The 22,509-nt window shown below is 40.9% G+C and overlaps 1 protein-coding gene across 4 annotated transcripts in view; it reads right to left on the bottom strand.

Annotated features, from left to right (window-relative positions):
• The window catches only part of DPP6 (dipeptidyl peptidase like 6), a 570,302-nt gene that overhangs the window by 74,183 nt on the left and 473,610 nt on the right, over positions 1 to 22,509 (bottom strand). For all 4 annotated transcript variants that reach the window (XM_077190535.1, XM_054634812.2, XM_054634797.2 and 1 more), the window contains exon 8: positions 12,845 to 12,965. In XM_077190535.1, the coding sequence (XP_077046650.1) occupies positions 12,845 to 12,965 (121 nt within the window). The remainder of the gene's footprint in view (positions 1 to 12,844; positions 12,966 to 22,509) is intronic.

Below are 22,509 nucleotides of genomic sequence, written 5' to 3'. Positions count from 1 at the left end.
GCACAGGCCAGGGAAAGGCTCAGGCTGCAGGGAAGGCAAGAAGCAGGGCCAGCAGCAGGACAGGGCTGTCTGGAGGGATCAGCAGCAATCCCTGCCTTGGCAGGAGCCAGCTCCCCTTGGCTGAGGGTCAGCTCAGGGGTCAGCACTAATCTGATCAAAAAGGGGATTGTGAAAAGCTCATCCGAGTCAGGCTGTGAAATCATGCTCTTGAATCCTAATAATTTCTGCAGCAATTTCAACCAGTTGTCCTGCCATGAGGAATTAGGAGCTGGAGTTGAGGGGTGGGGGTAGAGCAAGGTGACGCATTTTTGTGAATCCCAAATCCTGCTGTAGGCAGAACTTCCATAAAAAAATTATAATTTCATATAGTCTGCTTTAAAAAGTACTTTGTGAAACACAAAGGCTCATGTTTCTAAATATTATAGAGCTGGGAAATATCCCAGAGTTATCAGAAAAATTTGGAAAAATAAAAATTCATGCAGAAACGTTGGGGATGATTTCAAGATGACATGCAAGAGAATGATGGATTTTTGTACTCAAAAAAGCTTATAAATGACATCATTTTAAAAAGAGAACTTTCTTTTTCTATCCTTTTCTGCACTCTGCTCACTTTTCCACTGAATATTTTATGTAACAGCATTTTGTATTAAAATTCAAGTCAAAACCCCCACAAACACACCACCAAAAACCCAACTGCACAGGCTAATCAAAAGCAAAAGAGGATTTAATCTCACATTGCTTCTTTCCAATCAGGATGCCATTTGCATACTATATTTTTTTTCCAGCAAATCATGCAGATTTCTGGCTGTTTGCAGCTCTCCTCTGGAATCCTGATGGAGAGAGGAGCTGCTCCAGCTCTCCACAGTTTTACCACATGGTGGCAATGTAACCTCCACCTTCCTGCTCAGGAGGAGAGTTGTCTCTGATTTCCTCCTTCATTACTTCTTATTCACTCTAATTATCATATTTGTAGGTGGCAATTACAGACTTCTGAGTTTCTGCTTTCCATTTCCTCAATAAATTTAATAGAGGCTTGTTGGGTTTATTTTTCAAATAAACTCTGCAACATTTCTAAGGACATTAACCCTGTAATAGAGGAGTTTTTCTTCCAGTTAATGCAATATTGCATGTTTTTCTGATCTCTAATGAAGTTTTGAGGACCACTCTGGAACTGTTCCCTTCTGCCAACAGGCATTCATGTGTCCTTCAGTATTAACCCTTTTCTTTCAAGATAATAGCTCTCTTTAGACTGTCTTGCTTTTGTTGCCTCATTGGAATTGAGAACAGTCTCAAATTATTTAAAAATAGCTTAAAAAGAATGCATGAAGAACAAAAAAGAAAAATTAGGAACAGGTACAAAATAATAACAACAACAAAAAACCAGTAAAATATTCAGCCTGGAAAGGAATTACAGGTGCAGAAGAAAGGGTGATCCATGAGAAAACATGCTTTTAAAATCACATGAAGGAGTGAACTTGTAGTCTTCATTTTAAATGACTGTGATACTGAGAAAATGAAAAAACAAGATCTATTTGTCACTAATTTTAAAATTGGTATGCATCAAAAGTCTACATCTAAACTGCAATGTAAATATTTATGTCTGCACTTTTGAAAAGTGTGGATACTTTTCATATATAAATATAATATATGACTATACCAGGTCTCAGAATAAAGGTTTTATTGTCTGGTTCACAGGCCAGGCAACACAGATTTATGGTTTAATCAATGATAGCCAAGAATACAACATTATATAAGTCAGTGAAAACACTGAAAAAATCTTGAAGCAAAACTCAGAGAACTTAAGGGAATATATACATTTGTTAGAGGTATCAGCTCCTGCTTAACTGCATAATTCTGGTCTGGATCTAGTAAATGAATCAGGGCATTATGCACACTGAATGAGATTGTAATTGGGAATTTTACATCTAAATTTCTGGCAAATTTGTCTGAACAATGGGAAATATTTCTCAGCTAAGAGTTTGAAATTGGAATAATGTGCCCAACAGAGTATTTGCAGTGGTCATCCTCTGCTGTATAATCAGCTCCAGGTGAGATGGAGAGTAAATGACTGCTTGCTGTAGCTTATATCAATATGGCCAGTACAGCTGCAAAACCATCCAGGACACCTCACTACATCACAGGAAATTTAATGAATAAAACCACAGAGCACTTAATAGTTTGCTTTGGTACTATATGATACTTCCACTCTCATTAAAATCTGAAAAAAACTTTAAAAGTGAAAAGACATCTCTTCAAAATCCACACTTAAGGAACTTTGTAAGAAGAAGTTTTTAAAATAACTATAAATAAAACACAGAATTTAGCTCTTAGCAGCATTTTGTGTGCCTGTGCTGTCTGATGTGACTCAAAGCAATAGAATAAATTTTTCCAGTGCAGAGTGACATGCAAAGACTTTCATGGTCTTAAAACTTCTTAGGGTTGGAGAATACAGCATAGCAGTTTTTTAGTCATTAAAAATAAAATAAAATAAAAAAATAAAATAAACAAGGTATTCTAATAATGATTTTCTGGTATGCAAACTGGCTGAGAGAGAGTTCATTCAGCACAGGCAAACACAGGAATGACTACAATCCCTTTAGAAGAAAAGAACTGGGAGGAATGGCAGCAAATGCAGCTCTACAAGGCTCATCTGTGCTGTGGAGATGGCTCTCAAAGTAAGAAACTCTGTTTCCAGTGGAGAGAGAGGAAAGCAGGCACAGAGGCTGGGCAACACAGGATTGGTTGGGGCTGTTCTTGCTGGAGGCTGCAGAGCTGAGCAGACATCTCAGAAAATGAGATGGGTTTCATTTGGTCTTCCCCCCCTGCAGGCTCTGACTCTGCCTTGGTGGCCATGAAACCTGGCTCAAAATGTATCCCCCATCTCCAGCCTCTGAGAAATCCTGGGGATGTGGGCAAGGGCTGCAGGGAGCCAGAGCAGGTCTGAGCAGGGCCTGCTGCTGTTTGCCATGGATTTGAAGGAAAACATCTCCTGCATGTCACTGCTTTGCTTGGTCTCTGCAGTCCTCGTCCCAGGAGAGGACTGAAGGTTTCTGCCACCCCTCTGGAGCTGTCCCTCCTGTCCCACACTGGCTGCTGTGCACCTGAGTGTGGTGTTTGCAGGCACCTGGAGTCCCCAGCCTGGCACACAGCAGCCAATGCATCCCTGCCCACTTATATTTTACTGCTTAAGCCATCCAAAAGCTTCAGGATCACCTTTAAAACCTGCCATTTCCCCCTACTTTGATAATTGCTGTTAACTCTGTGGCACAGGCTCCCCTTAGACCTGTACTTGAAGACTGGAAAGCAGCTGGTGCAGAAGCTGCACCATATGGTTGTTACTTATAGCAATGTAAACTAATTGAGTGCTGAGGGTGAAACAATCCCTGGATGTTTTATCTTTCAGGAGCTGCTGGAGTGTCAACTGATAGCCCTAAAGATCTGTTCTAGCCCTTCAGCTTCCTGACACAGAGCAGAACCCAGCCAGGGTCAGCTCCATGTCCTGGCTGGTGCCAGCACTGCAGTCACCACTGGGCTTCTTTGGCACAATCTGAAGAATTCCCTGCTCTGATTCACCCACACCCCTCTTGTCTTCAGGGGTCCTGTGGAGAGCTGGTACTGGGAACACTGCTGGAAAAACAGTCTTGTACTCCCAGCACCAGGATCTGAGCATATTTGTCATCATTGCCTCCCCCAGGGCCAAGCACAGGCAGCACAGACTTATGGAGGGTGTTTGTCACATGCAAAGATTTGACCTCCTGCTTATTTCACATACAAAGATTTAATCTCTGCTGGAGGAAACCATGGACCTGAGCTTGGTGGGGCCCTCCCAGGTGCCCAGCCAGCCCTTAGCAGTGATGCACCCCTTGCATCTCCCATCATTTCTCCTCTGCTCTTCCAGTCCCAGACCCACTCTGACCTCTGATTGCTTCCAGATGGCATTAGGGTTTGGAGTTGTGTATTTTAAACTGTATTTCAATTTGGTTCTTTGTCTTTTTTTTTCTTCAAATTAGGGAAGCTGATGTAAACAAATTATAATATGATTTGTGTCATAATTTTGGATGTTCTTTAGATTTCCCTGCTATTATGCAACAACGGACAGGCCAGCTCTCTAGTGAGAATCACAAATGACAGCAGAATTTTCATCCTTTTCATTTGGCTTTCTCTCATTCTAATTTGGACAGAGTACATTCATTTTTGCTTTTTTTCTTAAGGCAGATACTCTTTGTTCAGGCTAGGGAGCAGTGAGACAAATAGGAAAGCTATTTAAACAGCCTGTAACTTTTGCACTGGCCCCTTAATTTCCACAAGCAAGGCTGTACCAAGAAAAAAACCTACAGGAAATTACTTTTTAACTCAAACTGATGGAATTACACACTAACATAAAATTTCTATGGCTATCTTTCAATTTCTTTGTTCTTTCTGTAATAATTTCTTGATTGCAGCACTTAAAAAACATTAAGATTTCTTTCTTTCTTTCTAACATGTTTTTCAAATAAAAGTTAATGGATACCCTCAGAAGAAGAAAATGACCAATTTTCCTCAGGGAGATAATGAGGCACATATAAATTTATCATGATAAAGAGCTCAATCCCCTACAACCATCATGTACAAGCAGTTTATGTGTATTTACCCTGTTGTATATAAAAACAGGCATTATTTGTAATCCCAGAGCCAAAATGTCTAACTGCAAAGATATGAGAAAAAGAAATCAAAACTATACACAAGATCATAAAACTGTAGTTCCAGAAGAAGCTCAAAGAAGTCTTAATCCCCTCCTTGCACTGAAATAGGATTGATGTTTATCTCAACAACCCATGACAAAAATCTGTTTAATTCACTCTTAAAAATCCCTCAGGAGAGACATCCCTGCAGTATCCCTAGGAAACATGCCCTAACAGGTGTATTTCCACCCTATAATACTGTACATCATTTTTGTTCAATTTAATTAAATTCTTTTAATCTCTTACAACATTCTACAGCCTGGAAGACTCCTACATGTGTCACAGCCCTCCAGCTCAATTCTACCAACATAGAAATGATGCATTTTTGTTTTACATGCAGTGAACCTGATCACCTAAACACATTTTTTATGTTTTATACTGTCAAACCACAGAAATTATTCTATGGAGGAAAAGCTTGGCTTTTAAATTTGACTGGATTTGAATATAGTCTCTAACATGCCACTCTTTATTTTCTGGGAATAATAGTATTTTAAGATATTTCCTCTGAAACCCTGAAAGTGGACATAAAGCATGAATATTACAGCAAGACCCTCTCATTCAGCATCCTGGTGCAGATCCAGGGCATCACAATTATCTCCAGGGAGTTATTCCAAACTTCAACTTAGCGTGGCATAGGTCAAAATCTGTTCTGCAATATCCAAAGTGCTGGTCTACTAATTAGTTATTAAAAATACCAGCATAATCAGAAAATGAGGACACAGCTCTCCAACAGGCAATTTAACCCAAGGCCACTGTAATAAAATTGGTGCAGAGAAACAGAACTTGTGTGCAAGCAGAAAACCACAGTAGCTCTGTTATACAACTCGCAATACACCTTATTTTTTTTGGAAATATTTGACTCCAGTGATACAACACCTATTTTGTGATACCTATCAGGGCTTCAGGGCAAACAAAAACAACTTCACTCACTGAACACCTTTAAAGCACTGGCAGCTGCTGGCTGTGCTGTGACATCAGGATGAACAGCTGGCTTCCTTCCACTGCCCCAAGGAGATCACTGACCACAGTAAATAATGTTCTCCTTTCCTTCCAAAACCATCCTGAAGCCTGAAGGATGCTGATCCAGAAATTAGAGGATGACAGGTGTTGGTTTTGGCTGGCATCCTCCTTCCAAAGAACCTTCTGCAGAGAGGGAAGGTTAAGGACTGGGCTGGAGCTGGCAGGGTTTCTCACGGTGCGGTGCCAGATTTTGAAGCCAGTCCAGGTAACAGCACATTTTAAAGCACATTTTAAAGTCCAGGTAACAGCACATTTTAAAGTTTTCAGGAGCTTGCTGGTTTCCAGGCAGGCATTCACAATATTCACTGTAATTGGTTTGATTTTTCCCTGACCTTTGCTGGCTGAGAAGGGCCAGAAGGCTCCTCCTGGTGATGCAATCTGTAATGGGAGATTCCTTGGGACAGGGGAACCTCCACCAAAGCCAGGGGGTGATGGAACTTCTATAGAACCTTTCATGACATCATCTGGTGAAATTTAAGACTCTTTTCCTCTGCTTGAACATGCACAAGGCAAAATAATGTTGCATCTAGTTCATTTTTCCTTACAATGGAATTGTAGAAATATCCACTTCAAACAAATGGCTGAGGTCAAGAGCTGCTCTTCATCCTTTGAATGCAACTAAACTGGGCAGGTTTTCTGCACATTTGGTATAAATCAGTGTGCACATAACACTTCACAGAAATCTGGTCACCTTCAATGAGCTAAATAATGGCTAACTGAGACTTGGATGGCTCCAAGTGCTGCACAACAGCTGCATGAACTCAATGGGCAGCACTCAATGATGTCCAAATGCAAAACAGAGGAAAACTTCCTATTTTACTATGGGGACAATGCCACCAAAGCACCACTCTGCTTCTGCTACCTCGCTGAGCAAGCACACAAATGAGGGAACGAATTCCATGCAGCTTCCCCCAAAACCCCTCAAAAATACCAGAATGTACTTGATAGCAAATGAATGGATTTTTGATTTGCATTTCTGGCACTATCTGGTGTCATTTCCCAGCTCCATATATTTTCCAAATTCCCTTTACCCCTCAGCAGCTGTGGAGAACCACAAATTTACCCATGTCCATGGAATATTTTCTTTGTGGCTGAAAAGAGGAAAGTTCCTAAAGTATAATTTAGATTCTCTGTCCCAATGATTCTTCACATAACTTGTCAAAATAGAATAATTTGTAGTCCCATAAAGGCTGGTTTCTCTCACTGTCTGCAGAAATTACTTCAGTATGGCAGGAGATTTATTTATCCAGACTATCTTAAAAAATGCAGTGATGAGTCAGTCTAATTCTTCATCTCATTCTCCCCAACCAGGTTTTGGAGCTTCTAATTACTGGGAAAGGTTAGCCCTGCCTGTGAAATATGAGGATCTGTCATCTCCTTCTCTGGTGGCACTAAACAGGAACTTTAGGACATACTTGCTTTCAGGCTAATTATGAATGTTCCTTTTCACATTCAGGCATAATTTGATCATCAAAGTTCCTTGCTTCCTAGCAGAAGTTCAGCATTCTCATGTTATGCAATGAAAAATTGAGCACACAGACGAATTAGGTAAGGCACTGCTTCAGAAGACTTGCTGACTGCTTTCCCAGGACTAAGAACACTTCCAGAGTCTCAGAATTAATATTTCTAAATGTAAGAAATATGTCTACTTCACTTGCTAGAAATGCTATAGGCATAGAAGATACTGCTCAAAATAACTGATATTTGATTTGGCAGCTCCTGCCAGGTGCTGCACTTCCGAGACCAGTCATACATGTTCTAAATTTACCCTCTGATATTTTTTGTGAGCTGCTGATTAAATTATGGAAAAGATTTTTCTTTATTACTGTGTTCTCTTTCCTCTCTTTATAAAGTGTACAAAAGAACAGAAGCACTATTAGCATGAATCAGCCAGCGGCTTCGGATGTGTAGTTCCCATAAGCTGAGAGAGAGTTTCAGGGAAATGTATGTGAGTGGAAATTGGGAGCCTTTCCTAGATCTTGCAGCAAAAAAAATCTGCAGTTTCATTGCCTTAATGACGATGACATCCTGGCCTCTCCCACCAGGTGTCACTGCGAAGTCACACAAGAGGATCTGCTGGTGATCACGCAGACAAAATGAAGATTAATAAGGCATAGGAGTCATCCCTGAAAAAGCGGCTTTTTCCCCCTCCTCCTCCTGGTTCCTAGCCAAAAAAGGAAGCACAGCAACACCACTGTGTGGTAAGCTCAACAAAGCAGAGTATCAGCTTTAAAGGATGACTGTGTAAAGCTCCCACTACTCAAGAGATTTAAATGTGTGTTGTGGGAGCTGGGGCTGGGGCTGGGCTGCCAGGAGTGGCTCCCTCTTGATATCTGAGGATGAGGAGATGTCCAGATGAGACGTCCCAACCATGGTGTCAGGACAGTCTGGAATGGGGATTCTCAATTTGAGATGATCTTGAGATTTAGAGACTTCCAAATTTAGAGACTACCTCTGATCCTCTGACAGTGACACAAGATAAGGGAGTAAATCACATGCAAATCTTACTTTTATAACTCACTTCTCACTTTTTAACTCACATGCTATTCCTACCTAAGTCCCTAATAGCCACAGGTGTGTCCCACAGAACAAGCTGCAGAACTGTTCCTTTGTTTTCCCAGTTTCTACTCTAATATCTGAGGACACATGCAGCAAACTCCTCATGTCACACTTTATGCATGCCAGAGGACCATCTCCAGGTGAAAATCCTTCCTTCCCCTCCCAGCAGTGACAGAAGCACACACCACTGTGTCACATCCTCGATTTCCAAGCATGCACTCAGAGCATAACACCAGAAGTTATCCAGCTTTCTCTGTGACTTGCTCAAGGAGACCACACCAGGACTTTCTAGCACTGCAGCCCAGAGGAGGTCCCTGTCCTGCTAAAGGGACCCTGATTAACCCTTCTGGGCTGCTCCTGGTCTAGCAGCAACATTGCCAGTATGGAGGGAAGTTCTCCTGCCCCATTCCCCAGAATTCAGCATCACATAATCCCAAAATCAACACATTTCCAAACTGCAGCACAGACATCTCAGCCTTCTTTTGTCACTTAACAGAATCATGGAGGTGACCTCCATCAGAGTGCCCTGCTGCCACCCCTCCTCATAACAGCTCAACAGCCTTTCCAAGTGCTTGGTAGCAAATTAAGACACTTTAATTACACCATGACAGAATTAACTTCTCTAGAAGAGTGCTCTAAAAAAAGCATATAAATGAAATTAATTTTACCTGCAGTTCACTTTTTAAATGCATGTTATTTTTAAGATATTACTCCTTATATACAGAACATATAAATACTCTTATCTTATTGCTTTGGAAGTCCTTTTTGCTACACCACCACTTGCTTTAAAATTATCTGTAAGACTTATCATTGCTAAAACGTATTCTCAAACTAACAACGATCATACAGCAAACTGAAATAAAAACCACTCCTTGCTGCTGCTATGCATTTAAATGTGTAGCTGATTTCAGTGGCAGAACTTTAAACTCTGTTTTATAGGATATCACTCGATTTTAGTACAAGCATTTATCAGGCACAGCTCTGAAAATGTTAAGTCAGACTATGAAAACATTGTCAGTGCTTATTTTAGTAATAAACCCCATGCTTAATCTATGCTTTCATGTTACAGTAATCTATGTATCAATCTATAACCTCCCAGCTAAATGCACTAAGTAGATTAAGCTCTGATTGATTTGAAATGTTTTTCACTATATTATCAAAAGTCTACAGATCAGCATAAATACCTCGAAGAAATTTTTTCTCCTTTGGCAGATTTACAAAAGCAGAGCTTAACTTGAATTGCAATGAACTTCTGCATTTTTCCAGGGCAAAAAGCCTGTCAAATTTACTCTAGATCTGCTGTACTTGTGGACTCAGGAAAAACCTGTGATTAATAGTGCAGTGCATCTCTTCTGTCGTGACAAGAGCGATGACATCGTGAAGAAAAGTGTCCCCCCGGGTCTGCCATGCATGTGAAGTGCCAGGAGCCACCCCAAAGGGTGGCACTGCTGGGTTGCCATCTGCAGGGCTCACTGTGCAAACAGCTCTCACAAAATGAGGGGGGGTTGCTGTCGGGGTGCTCTTGCTACGTAGATAAAAGTCGTTAAAAGTCATTTAAAAATCATCTTCCTCAAATAGAGAACACTGAGGTTTTTTTCCATGCTGCACTCAGGGAAAGTGAGAAGCAGGTTGTGAGCTGTCACAGAAACCCAGTGGGTGCTGCAAGGAGGCTCTGCTGTCGCTGCCAGGGGTCACAGAACTTCAGCAACAAAAAGAGCATGGAAGGGAAGAGGAGTGTGCTGAACTCTCTGTGATCCTGGTTCTCACAGCTCCTCTGCAGCATGCCTGCTGGAGCTGGCTGCACAGATGGAGGGAGGGCTCTGCATATGCTCAGCACTCATCCTGGTAGCTCGCTGAGATGGCAGCAGTGCAAACAAACATGGGCCTGAGCATCCCACCCAGCTCGGCTGGGAGGTGGGGAAGGCAGGGCTATAGACCACAGCAGGAATGGGTGAAGAGCAAAAGTAGTCTTGAGGTGGCACAGCTCAGTCTTTGCCAAGTTTTCAAGCATTTCCTGTCAGGTAAGTCTGGATTTAAAATGTGGTCCAGGTTCCTCCCACTGAAGAGGTGGGATCCAAGAAAAGGAAAGGCTTTGGAAAAACAAAGGTGATGATGTGTTGGCAGAGGATCCAAGGTTAAAGCTCACTGGCAAGCACAACTGGATTCTCTTGGACCCCACTGGGGAGGTGTCTCTCATTTCTCAGTTGTCCTTATCCATTTATCCCCATGGAACATCCAGCTTCTTCGGGATCCTGCTCCATCCATCCATGCAGGTAGACAGCTGGTGTCTGAGCACTGCAGACCCAACGACACCACGAACCCACAGCTTGTTCCAGCACAAGTTCTCAGTCCTGACACCAGTCCCAGGTTTACCTCCATGAGGATTGCACAAGTGATGACAAGAGAAGGAGCTCAGCTCACACAGCTCAGCTCTGGATTTGATTTTGGATTCCCGTTAGCTGGGAACGTTTAAATCGGGTTTTCCTGTGGGACCTTCTATAACTTGCTTGTGAAAAAAGAGAATTATTTAGTTCAATATAAACTGTATTAGGACACAAAGTGACATTTCCAAATCCTAATTTCTTTCAAACATAACCCCAGTGAACAACAGGTCCAATGGTCCTAATCTGCCTTGTGTCTCACAGGTTACAGAACCTGGCTCGGCATAAGCAGACTGTACTCAATCACACATTCATTTCTTACCCGAGCACATTAACATAAAGTTAACAAGCAAATTCATTATAGAGGGCAAACCTGAAAGTCAATGTCAGCCAAGAAATTGCCTGAGCAATCCTGTAATTGAATAAAAATAGGTGTCAGCAAAACAAGTGTCATCCTGGGCTTGCTGATGTGCTCTGGGTTCATGGGCTTGACAAACTCCTCTCAGTGTGGTGCTGTGTGTGAGACTCTGCAAGGAGACCTGATGTACTAAGTGATGTTTATCAGACAAATATGGGTAGTAGGAGTAGGCACATTTGACCTCCAGAGTCAGATAGCCTGCCCACAACTTCACCAGCAAATTAATAAAGTGAAGGAAAATTAGCATTTTGTAACTTCTTGGCCACTTCACTGGTTACAAAGTGCTTTCATAGAACAAGGAGGACACTTGCAAATATGCTGTATTGCAGTAGAAACACATATTTAAATATAAAAAATAATAAAGACCTATCAGATTTTTCCACTGATATATTTGATGAGTTTGTACACTGATTTATGGGATCAGCATCTCTAGGAGGGGCAAACAAACTCGTTCATTTTAATTCCCTCATTTCTGAGTCACAGGGCCTTGGTTCTGGCTGTGATATAGACCAATTTAAGTAGTGATTCCTATTTTTTCACCAATTAACTGTTAATGGCATTTTGTAACCTATTCTGTTCCATTAAGCCTCAAGAGAACTGGGAGCAACCAACAGGACACAGTTCATAGCTGTATCTGGAATTTCTCTTTGTAGGAGTAAGAAAACCTTGAGACTGTGCTGGGACCTGTAGGAGAAAGTGTGACTTTAGAGGGAAGTTGTGCCACAGGAAAGAGACACTGCCAGGTCCAAAAGCCAGGATCCCTGTGAGAAGGAGCAGCATTAGTCAGCAGCAGAGAGAGAGATGCATGATATGTACCTGTTATAATTATAGATATAGATACAGATATAGATACAGGTAGATAGATAGATATAGATACAGATATAGATATATATATACACAGATATAGATATATAAAGAGATAAAAATATATAGATATAGATATATACAGATATATAGATATACATATAGATATAGATATACATAGAGATATACATATAGATATATGTGTGTGTGTGTGTGTGTGTGTGTGTGTGTGTGTGTGTGAGTGTTTTAAAATTTTTATTCTGATATATTAATTTAAAAACCATGCCCTAAAGAACTGGGGGTGGTGAGGATCCTCTCCCAAGCTAACGAGCAGCTGAGATCACTTTTCAAGCAGCTGCTCACACACACCAAAATGGCCATTTGCCAGCTGAAAGGATCAAAGACAACAGTGCTCCAGAGATGACCCTCCACCCTGTCAGGCCCATTTTCACAGGAAAGAAGCCAATTACTGGGGTCTGTTTTTAGAAATTTTTTTAGGTGGCAAGATGTGGGCAGCTTCTAAGGCCCACCTAGTTCTGTGGAAAACAGCTAGTCAAGTAAAATTGTTTCCTCGCTTTCTCCTTTAAGATAAAACCCTTTTCCCTCCCCATTTCTGTCCTTTTCTGTGATTTGAAAACTGGCACGTCCATGAGTGATTGCAGGTGCCATTAAATAATGAAGCAGTTCTGTTCATTAAAGCCCAGTGATTTATTACCTTTGGACTAAGGGAAAGAAAACAGCCTGAAAACAGAATTCTTACACCATTTCACATTATATCCACTCCAGCACAACAGGCAGCTCTTAGAATAGCAGGTTTCCAAGCTCTGTGGTCCACCAGTGCCCAGAAACGCAATGCTGGATGTCTGATTCCAGCAAGGTCTGTAATTTTGGAGTGTGACTTAAACTCATAACTAACTGCTGGCCTAAATGTTGTGTCCTACCTTCATAGAGCCAGTCGCTGAGCCCATTGAAAATAACACCTTCCTTTCCTGTGGAGACCACTCGGATGGCTTGTTTCCCCACATGGGCACAGTAATAGATGTTATTCTCAAAGATAAATATCTGATTTGAAGGAAAAAAAAAAGAAGAAAAAGAAAAAGAGAACAGCATTAAGCAGTGGCTCCAGCATAAAATGTTGCATTTTGCTTTTACAATAATTGGCAGTACAAAATCACATATCACAGTTTTATGGCATCTTTTGTCCAAAAAAGGATTTCCACAGCTTGCTTCCAATGCCATCAGCTAATAGAAAGATGCTAATTTACAACAAACTGAAGCCTTGGTGCTTTGATATAAGCTTTATTTCTCTCACTCCTGTCTTCATTTCAGAAACTGAACAGTTCAGTTAGAGGGCATGAGATGAAGAGTTCCATTGCTTAGGTTTTGAGAGTTGTTAGAGCTATTGCTGTGAAATGCTCCTGTGAATCAGGCTCTTTATTCATGTGTTTAAATGCTGATCAGGAAGTAAAGCTTTAGCCAGCCAATAATAAAAATATTGTTCCATGGCATTTGTCTTTGTCATGTGGTTCAATTGTTCTGTGTTCCTCTGTCACTGATAGCACAATTCCTGTTCCCTCATCCCAAAGTGAAACACACCTTGGTCTAAGTAGAGTCACAGAATCACAGAATCACTTGGTTATAAAATACCCTTAAAGTCTTTAAGGTCTCTTCTAACCCAAACCATTCTCTGATTCTGAGATCACTGAGTCCAAGCATTAACCCAGCACTGCCAAGCCCATCACTAGAGCAAGTCCCCCAGTGCCACATCTACACATCTTTTAAACACCCCCGGAGATGGTGACTCCAGCACTGCCATGGGCAGCCTGTTCCCATGCTTGACAACCCTTTCTGTGAAGGAATTACTCTTGGAATCCAACCTAAACCTCCCTGGCACAGCTTGAGACCATTTCCTCTCTAGACCATTTGCTCCTCGGGAAAAGAGACTGATCCCCCCTTGCTACACCCTCCTTTCATGTAATTATGGGGAGTGACGAGGTCCCCTGATGGCTCAGGTTTTGGCTTTTGTATTTTTAGATTCTGTACTGCTTTAGTTTGTAGTTCTGATCTTCACATTAAGGAATGGTAAGCTCTCTTCACAGAGTAGGTAGACAAAACAATTCCTTCCCTAGCTGGGGACCAAAGGCAAATGATCCAAATTTCAGGCCCAAGAGCACAAACAATGGTGGAATGAAGAGAGAAAAACAAGAAGGATGGGATTTCATAAGCTAAAGCTGTAATAGGACAATAACTCCAAGATGCAAATGGACCAGAACTTATAAAAGAGAGAGACCCTGTGACCGGCCATGCATTTTGTGACCATTTTTGTTCATCTTGGGTGCAACCCTGGCTGGGCTTTTGTGCTGCCCAAGGTGGATCCATTGAGGCCTCCTAATAAATCCCTACTTTACTCTTTAACTCCATCTAGTCTCTGTTCTAGGTCAGCCCTCACAAGGCATCACCCCCGCAAGCCTCTTTTTCTCCAGGCTAAGCAATCCCAGCTCCCTCAGCCGCTCCTCATAAGTTTGGAGCTCCAGACCCTTCCCCAGCCCCATTTCCCTTGTCTGGACATGATCCAGCACCTCAAAGTCTTTCTTGTTGTGTGGGAGCTGAGCACAGGGTTTGGGGTGCAGCCTCACCAGTGCCCAGGACAGGGGGACAATCAGTGCCTGGTCCTGCTGGCCACACCATTTCTGATACAGGCCAGGATGCCTTTGCCTTTCTTGGCCACCTGGGCACACCTGGCTCATGTTCAGCTGCTGTCAACCAGCACCCCCAGGTCCTTTCCCCAGGGCCACTTTGCAGCCACTCTGTCCCCAGCCTGTAGCACTGCCTGGGGTTGTTGTGACCCAAATGCAGGACCCAGCACTTGGCCCTGTTGAACCTCTCACCATTGGCTCTTTTTGTAGACATTTTTCTGTAGGCTCTTTTTGTATCACACCTGCTGACCTCCAGTGACCTGGGCCCTCCCCAGTTAGCAGTTAGGACTGCTGGTAAATGATGGGGCTCAGTGAGCACTTCTGCCAGCTCCCACAGCTCCCTTGGATGGATCCCATGCAGGCCCATGGACTGTGTGTGTCTGAGAGGTGTGGCAGGTCACTGACCCTTTCACCTCATGGGACCTGTACTCTGCTCCCCATCCCTGTCTTTAACACATTTCTAAACATTTCAACATTTCTAAACTCTATTAAAACTGAAAAAATGTTATCAGTAAGCTATTTAGACTGAAATGCAAACTGTTAATATAATTTAGTATACATTTATAGATGGGTTTTTCTACACTTGAAGATATTGGGATAAATGTTATGTATTTTTACCATGATACTAGAAAGCAATTTCACATGATATGAAAAGGCAGAATTGGGAAAAATATTTTCTTTCATCTCCTGTTTCACATCCTATTATGGTATATGTTTCACCCAAAGATGAGCTGAAAAGATTCCAGAAGAAAGCATAGATCCTAATCTAATTTTGGCAGGAGTTAAAGCAGGTTTGCCTAAAGGTAAAAATTATTACTGAAACTGTAGCTTGCTCTTCTTCCTTTTGAACTAGGAAGAGCTGTATTCAATGAATAGTTTTGAAAAGTAAAAAAAAAAAACATTGTGGAAGATATTACATTCTCTTTCCTACCTTGAATTTTAGTAAACAGAGCAGCCAGATAAGGTATTCCAAGTAAAGAATTTTATGTATTAGCTAATCTGCATATGGGGAGGTTGTTGAAGTTTAAATGTGCATAAAAATTGTGAAGACTAAGCAGAATAAGATACTCAGGGTTCAAATAAATCCAAATCTCTGTGTCTGAGTACTGAATGTGCTAAGGGATGCTTGGGTAAGAGCTCTTCTATGACAGGCACACAATCAAGTGGATTTATTCAGGTGATGCAACCCTTCCCTTGCCCACATTCTTCCAGCAGAATAAGGTTTGCAATATTTTGTACTATACTCAATGTTTTATGAGTTTACAGGAAAAATAAAGAAGGTGGATTGACAACCTGTTCCCACCCTTCCCTTTTTAAAGTATTGCAATGTTTCCATCTTCACTGTTTGATCTTTCAAAGCTTCATTGCACTCATCAGGCTGTGTGAGGTATCTGGTTGCTGCAGTAGAAAAATAATAAAGTGCTCTGACTTCCAACTGCCTCCCATATAACTCAGAGCCAAACTGCAGCACCTCATGGAGATTTGAAAATTATCCTCCTAACTACAGTGCCTTGTACCCTAAAAACGTCAACCATAATCAAGATAAAAGATAACTGAAGCAGCACAAGGAAGATTTCTGTGTAATGTATCTTATAAATTAAGAAAAAGCTTTTGGACTTCTGTTATTCATCAAGAAAGAAATGTCTTTGGATTACCTCACATCCCATGTTAGAAACAGATTTGAAGTTATTGTGAAATACCTGTGTAATAATTTTTACTGTTTTGGCTTCATGGCATCAAAGCAGTGCTTTCTATCAAATGATCAATCCTGTCAGCTAATTAGGGGATAAGAAATTTCAGTAAAGAAAAATAGTAAAAATATGTTCAGACATCACTTTTACATTACTTCATGCCAGCTTTGCACAGCACTCCTAGACAAATTTAAAATGATGACAGAAGGGATGAAGTCCAGGTTTATGCCTCTCTGTACAGGAGATAAAGAGCAGAGCCCAGATTTCTGGTGTTTTCTCTTTTGCTGGGCATATTTGAGCAAGACTTTAACCCAGACATTCTTGCAGCACATGTGCCTTAAAATCCAACACTGAACACAACTACTGGCATGGAAAACCAAGCTGTGATAAGCCAGGAGAGCCCTGTGCTGAATGCCATGTCCTTTTGCATCATGACACATTCAACAGATTCAAGAGAAGATATTCTGAAAGAAGCAAGAAGAATGGAAACATCCATACATGGATTGAAGAAACAGAAATTGCTAAATCTACAGAAAAAACCAAGGAAGATGTAAGTTCTACAAGATGATGGACAGACTTCCAATAAAAGGAAAAATGTATTTTTACCATTTTATTTCTCAAAAACAACAGGCAAACCAATGAAACCTAGAATATTTTTCCTAATGAAATCAGAATTAACATATGGAACTTCTTGCCACTGGATCTAGCAGAAGACCTCTCTTTCTGCTGGATGTTTTAACAGATGCCCCCAAGATTAAACACTTAACAAAAATAACTGCAACATCTGAGGGGATTAAGATAAAGTTTGGGGTTTTTCAAATGCATTCACTTAATCCCAGGATAATAAAAATCAATGGATTTTGCTCTTGGCTTTTTGTGGCTCAGTATGTGACTTTCAGCTGTAACCCCTTTATCCTCAGGTATCAGCACATCACTAACTCCTGTGATCTGGGAAGAAATCTCTGCCTGTATGCAACTGGTGCTAGAATTGATAACCCCAAACCATTTGGCATCCTTGCACCACACAATTAAAATTGGAGGGAAAAAAAAAATATGAGGGTGATTAGACCACAAGCCTGAGACAGAAAGAAAAGTCAAAGCTTAAGTATCCAGTAAGATAAATTTATACAGTAGGGTAAATATTTGATTTAACAACAAATTAAACTTAATTCACTTCAAACATGCAAGAGCCTTAATGACACTGATTGATTCAAGGATTTATTTAAAATGCTTTTGCAACTGCTTAAGGGCTTCTAAAATAATACTCTCTACCAAACTGACCCAGAGTGGTGTTCAGCAATTATGCTGCATTAATTAAAATGTTGGTACTTTTAAATGGATTAATTTGTGGATTTTTTTAGGAATATGATGAAAATCATCTCCTTAAGACTTAAAAAGTCACAGTGACCAACTATTTTGAGTAGGTGAACATCTCCTTTTACAGCTGGTCAACCTACCTTCCTTCCAGCCAAAGAGGTGTGTGAAATTCCTACTTCTCCATAGATCAAAAGAAAATAAATTCATGTGCACTAATCTGCATTTTTACTGCTCCTATTTATTTACCAGCTGTAGAGTGGCATTCTAAGTTTATGTTCTCTTTACCCCAAAATTTCCAATATATAACTTGTCAACTGCATGAACTGCATCACTCAAATTTCTCATAAAGTTAATGCCTGGGTGCTTATTACTTTAAGTTATTAGCACATTGAGAAGTGCAAATGTTTCCTACACCTTAAAGGCACCTTTCCACACTGCAAGGTGAGCCCACAGGATTTATCTGTGAGAGAAGGATGGCATGGAAAGGTTGGCACTCTGACATGGAGAGTTTGGTCAACAAGAACTGGCTTTCATGTACAGACAGGCACAGACATTTCCTTGGCACTGTGCTGGGTTTAGCTGGGGTAGAGTTAATTTTCTTCCCAGTGGCTGTGTTCTGGATTTGTGCTGAGCACAGTGTTGATAATGCAGAGATATTTTTGTTATTGCTGAGCAGGCCTTACACAGAATTTTGTGCTTTTTGTGCTGCCATTTTGTCAAGGAGGCTGGGGGTGCCTGGGATGATGGGAGGGGACACAGCCAGGACAGGGGACCCAAAATGACCCAAGGGTTGTCCCAGACCACACAGCATCATGAATATATAAAGTGGGGGAAGGAGAAGGAAGAGGGGAACTTCTGGAGGGATGGTGTTTGTCATCCCAAGTCGCTGATACCTGTGGTGGTGCCTTGCTCCTCTGGAGGTGGCTGAACACCTGCCCAGCCATGGGAAGCAGGGAATTAATTCCCTGTTTTGCTTTGCTTGTGTGCACAGCTTTTGCTTCCCCTATTAAACTGCATTTATCTCCACCCACAAGTGCTCTGGGTTTTACTCTTCTGGTTCTCTCCCTGATCCCACTGGAGCAATCAGCTGTGTGGGGCTTGGCTGCTGGCTGGGGTTAAACCACAAAACCCTGCTTTAAATTCAAAATCAGTTCAATCTTCCTTTGAGGCTTAAAAAGACCAGGCACAAAAAAGAAGGCACAGTGAATGGGGAAATAGAACTACAAATAGAACTACACTATTCTCTCCTCATCCAACATGATGTATTTCATTGTTTCTTGTTTTTAATGTCAAACCTTTATTTTTTCTCTTTCTGCTCTTTTGTTGGAAAACCAGTTTGCCTGAGAACATATTCTGAATAATAAAAAAAAAGAAACAGAATAATTTAAAGACTTTTTGCACTTCTCAGAAGCACTTGTATTTATTTTGCAGAATCAGTAAACAAAAAAAATTATGAAAAAATACAGACCTGCCACTGATTAAAGATGAGCCCATCAGGGGCACTGCTAGTGCATCTGTGAAAATGTATTTATAAAAGGGTGAAAATGCTGGGTTTGCATGTATGTGAGAGGAGTGACAAAATGTGAGAGAAACAGCCTTGCAGACACCGTGGTCAGTGGATGAGGATGGGAAGGAAGGGAAGTAGGAAGGGATGGTGTGTTTATTTTTGTTTTATTTCTCACTCACAATTCTTTTACAATTAATAGCAGATTATCAAATTGATTTCCCCAAATGGAGTCTGTTTTGTCCCTGGAGTCTGTTTTTGCAACTGGCAAGTGATCCCCCATCCTTAGCTCCACCCGTGAGATTTTCACAGAATTTTCTCCCCCAGGGACACTGGGGAGGAGGAGGAGGAGTGATAGAGCAGCTTGGTGGGCAGCCCACCACAATAATCTCACAAGAGGATTTAAAGTCCCTTTAATCAAGGACATTTTAAAAAACTTTTCATCATAAGACACTGCCCTAGAACAGTCTGACTACTGTCCATTTTCTTTTGGGTTTCGGTGATAGGAATGTTTTGTGCTGAACTGTATATTAACTGTCTACGTATTTATATGGTGTTATTCATCACATTGATCAGAATGCCTCTGGAAAATACACAGATTTATCTTACCAATATGTTCAGGAACTGGAAAAGTATTATGTCTTTATTTATATGCCAAGTAGCTGGCTGAGGTCTGTAACAGAGCCACAGCTTGTAAATGTGGTTTGGAAATGTCAGACCATGGACACAAGGAGTTTTGATTGTGATCAAACCCTTCCTGGAAATGCACAAACAGAAAGACCTTCCCTTTTCTACACCATTTCTAGTGCTCTCTAATTCCATCCAAATATTTTGGAGATATCCCTTCTTAGCTGGTTTTGTTTCTATGCTGCCATAGGAAACATGGAAGCTGAGGACAGTGGGGATGAAAACCTGCAAAGAGAGAGATTCCCTGCTGTTTGTTTGAGTTAAACCCTGTCTGTACCACCCAGAATCAGCCTGGGCCTGTGCTCATCCATGTAGCATCTTGAAGCAGAAACAATAATTGTGTTTTCATTTTGTGATCCCGAGGAAGTGTGACAAGCATTGTACCAGAAAGGTCTTGGCATTTTGCAGTTACTGCTTTTACTTCAACTTCAGCAGAAAAATGTGTGATCAATTAAAAATCAGTTCTAAAGCTTGTTGCTGATTGATTATGCATTATTTAATGAATACTCTGCCAATTTCTTCTTTTGAGCCTCATAAAATGCAAACTTTGATGTTCAAATAGCTGTCATTAATGTATTCTGTCATTAGTGTTTTTCCTAATGCATATGATGTGATTACTCCAGCTCTTATCAGTTCTTTAAAAAGGGTAATAAAACCATAAACTGCTCCTCACCAGTGAGCTTGCATAATAAGATCTCGTATTTTAATTAGGTTTTTCTTCTTGCCATTTAAAAACAGTTTGATAGTAGGTGATAAAAAAGATACAAGACAAAAAACTTCAAAATATTTTCATTCTCTCCTTCAATTGGTTCATGTTCATAACTTAGGAAAGAGACAGAATACAATTGTGACAGAGGAGTGAGATAAAGAATTTTAAATCAACTTTTTTTCTTCACAAAATGAAAATGCCATTATTAAGACCAGTGATTACACAATTAAACTCTTCCACACAATCAGAACATTGCAGAGAATCACATCTTAATAAATAATTGACAGAAAAGGCTACAGTTGCAGTTTTTCATACCAGACCATTTGTCTGTTTTAATTCAAAGTAAGAAGCTGACTCCTTAAGACACCAGGGATTTAGAAGACATAGGAGTTTCTGAAGGTATACCACAAAGAGATAAAGCTTAGTTTAATTCAAATTTACCTTGCCCAGACATAGGCAAAGGTAATGTTTACATCAAGGGGAGGACTACACCTGTTTAAAATAATTCTGCAGGGAAGCTTTCAGGACAGAGAAGCTCAAAAAACAGGGGATCACTACAGGCAGAGAATACAGAAGTGAAGATTGATGCATGTAAGAATCATGCTGATGCATGAACACATCAAAATCAATATTCATGACTCATCACTGGGGATGGAAGACCTGAAAACATCTGATTCCAGTGGTGTAAGAGCTTGGCTGCACAGAAATCAGTGCAGTGAAAAGAAAATGCAGCTGTTTGTGCAAGGGAAACGAACAAGGCCACTGCAAAAGTCAAATAAAAAATCTCCTGCCTTCAGTGGCCTTGACTGCATATTTGGAAAAGCAAGTGTAGAAGAGTCACCTCTAGTAAATCATGAAAATCTCCTGATTTTAGGCACATAGCTTGGAAACTGCCAATATAACTTGCAAAATAAACACTAAGAACTTAATTTTGCTTTCTTCACATGCGATCAACAAAGTGACAGAAATGTCAGAGAGAATGGAAAAAAACATTCCTTCATGTCCTCAAATAAAGAAACATTTCCTGTCTCTGTGAGGGGTGTCCAGAGCTCTAGAGCAGAGTCTTAAGGGTTCCCCAGGGAGGATGTGGCTCTCCAGGTCTGGAGGTGACTGGGGCTGGGGGAGGTGATCTGATCTCCTTGTGGGACATGGGTATGGGTGGAGGAAGGAAAGGAGCAGTGGGAGCACCTGATCCCAGCTTTCTGGTCAGGAGGAAGGAGATGTGCCTTTCTTCATATAAATGGTAGAAGGCTCACATTCAAGTACCCTGATCCTCATGGGGAACCTTAACCTTTGGTTAAGGGTCAAAAAAACCAAGCACAATAACCTAGGAGGTCCATGGAGGGCATTTGTCCTGACACAGGTGATGAAGGAGCTGGTGGAGATCTTCTGCTGGACCTCACACTTTCAAACCTGAGAAATTTCAGGGCAAGGTGAAAGCTGGGAGTAGCTAATGCTGCACACACCATGAGGTGGTGAAGTTCAGGATCACAAGAGGAAATATGGCAAAAAAAAGAATAAAGCCCTGGAATTTAGGAGAGCAGAGTTTGGCCTACTCAGAAACTTGCTTGGAAGTATCCCACTTGCATTCTCTCTTAGGAAATCAGAAGAGTTTTTAAGATCTTGTGGGTTTAAATGACTTTAGACAATCCCAAATTGTCAAAATTAATACTCAGGATAAAGTCCCACTTAATGGACTATAGAAGTAATGGCAGATTTCTATGATATGGAGACACTTTCCCAAAATTTTTCCTTTTGAACTGGGTACAGAAGCGATTTTTTTTTTCTTCTTGATTCTCTCAGTTTAAGTCCTTCAGTGCATTAATATTCTTCTCCATTTTCTACAAGATTTTTTTTTATTTTTGACATTGCATTGTTACAGATGCTGTGCATTTCCATTTGTATTCTGTGATCAGGTTAGACCACAACATGCATGGATTCTAATCACACCTAGAATCTGCCAAAGTACAGCCAAATAAACAGCTATCACAATTCTGGAGGT

This window comes from Agelaius phoeniceus, chromosome 1 (assembly GCF_051311805.1).
Source record: "Agelaius phoeniceus isolate bAgePho1 chromosome 1, bAgePho1.hap1, whole genome shotgun sequence".
Taxonomy (NCBI): domain Eukaryota; kingdom Metazoa; phylum Chordata; class Aves; order Passeriformes; family Icteridae; genus Agelaius; species Agelaius phoeniceus.
Note: the sequence above shows the minus strand (reverse complement) of the source record. Positions and strands in the feature narration are given on the sequence as shown.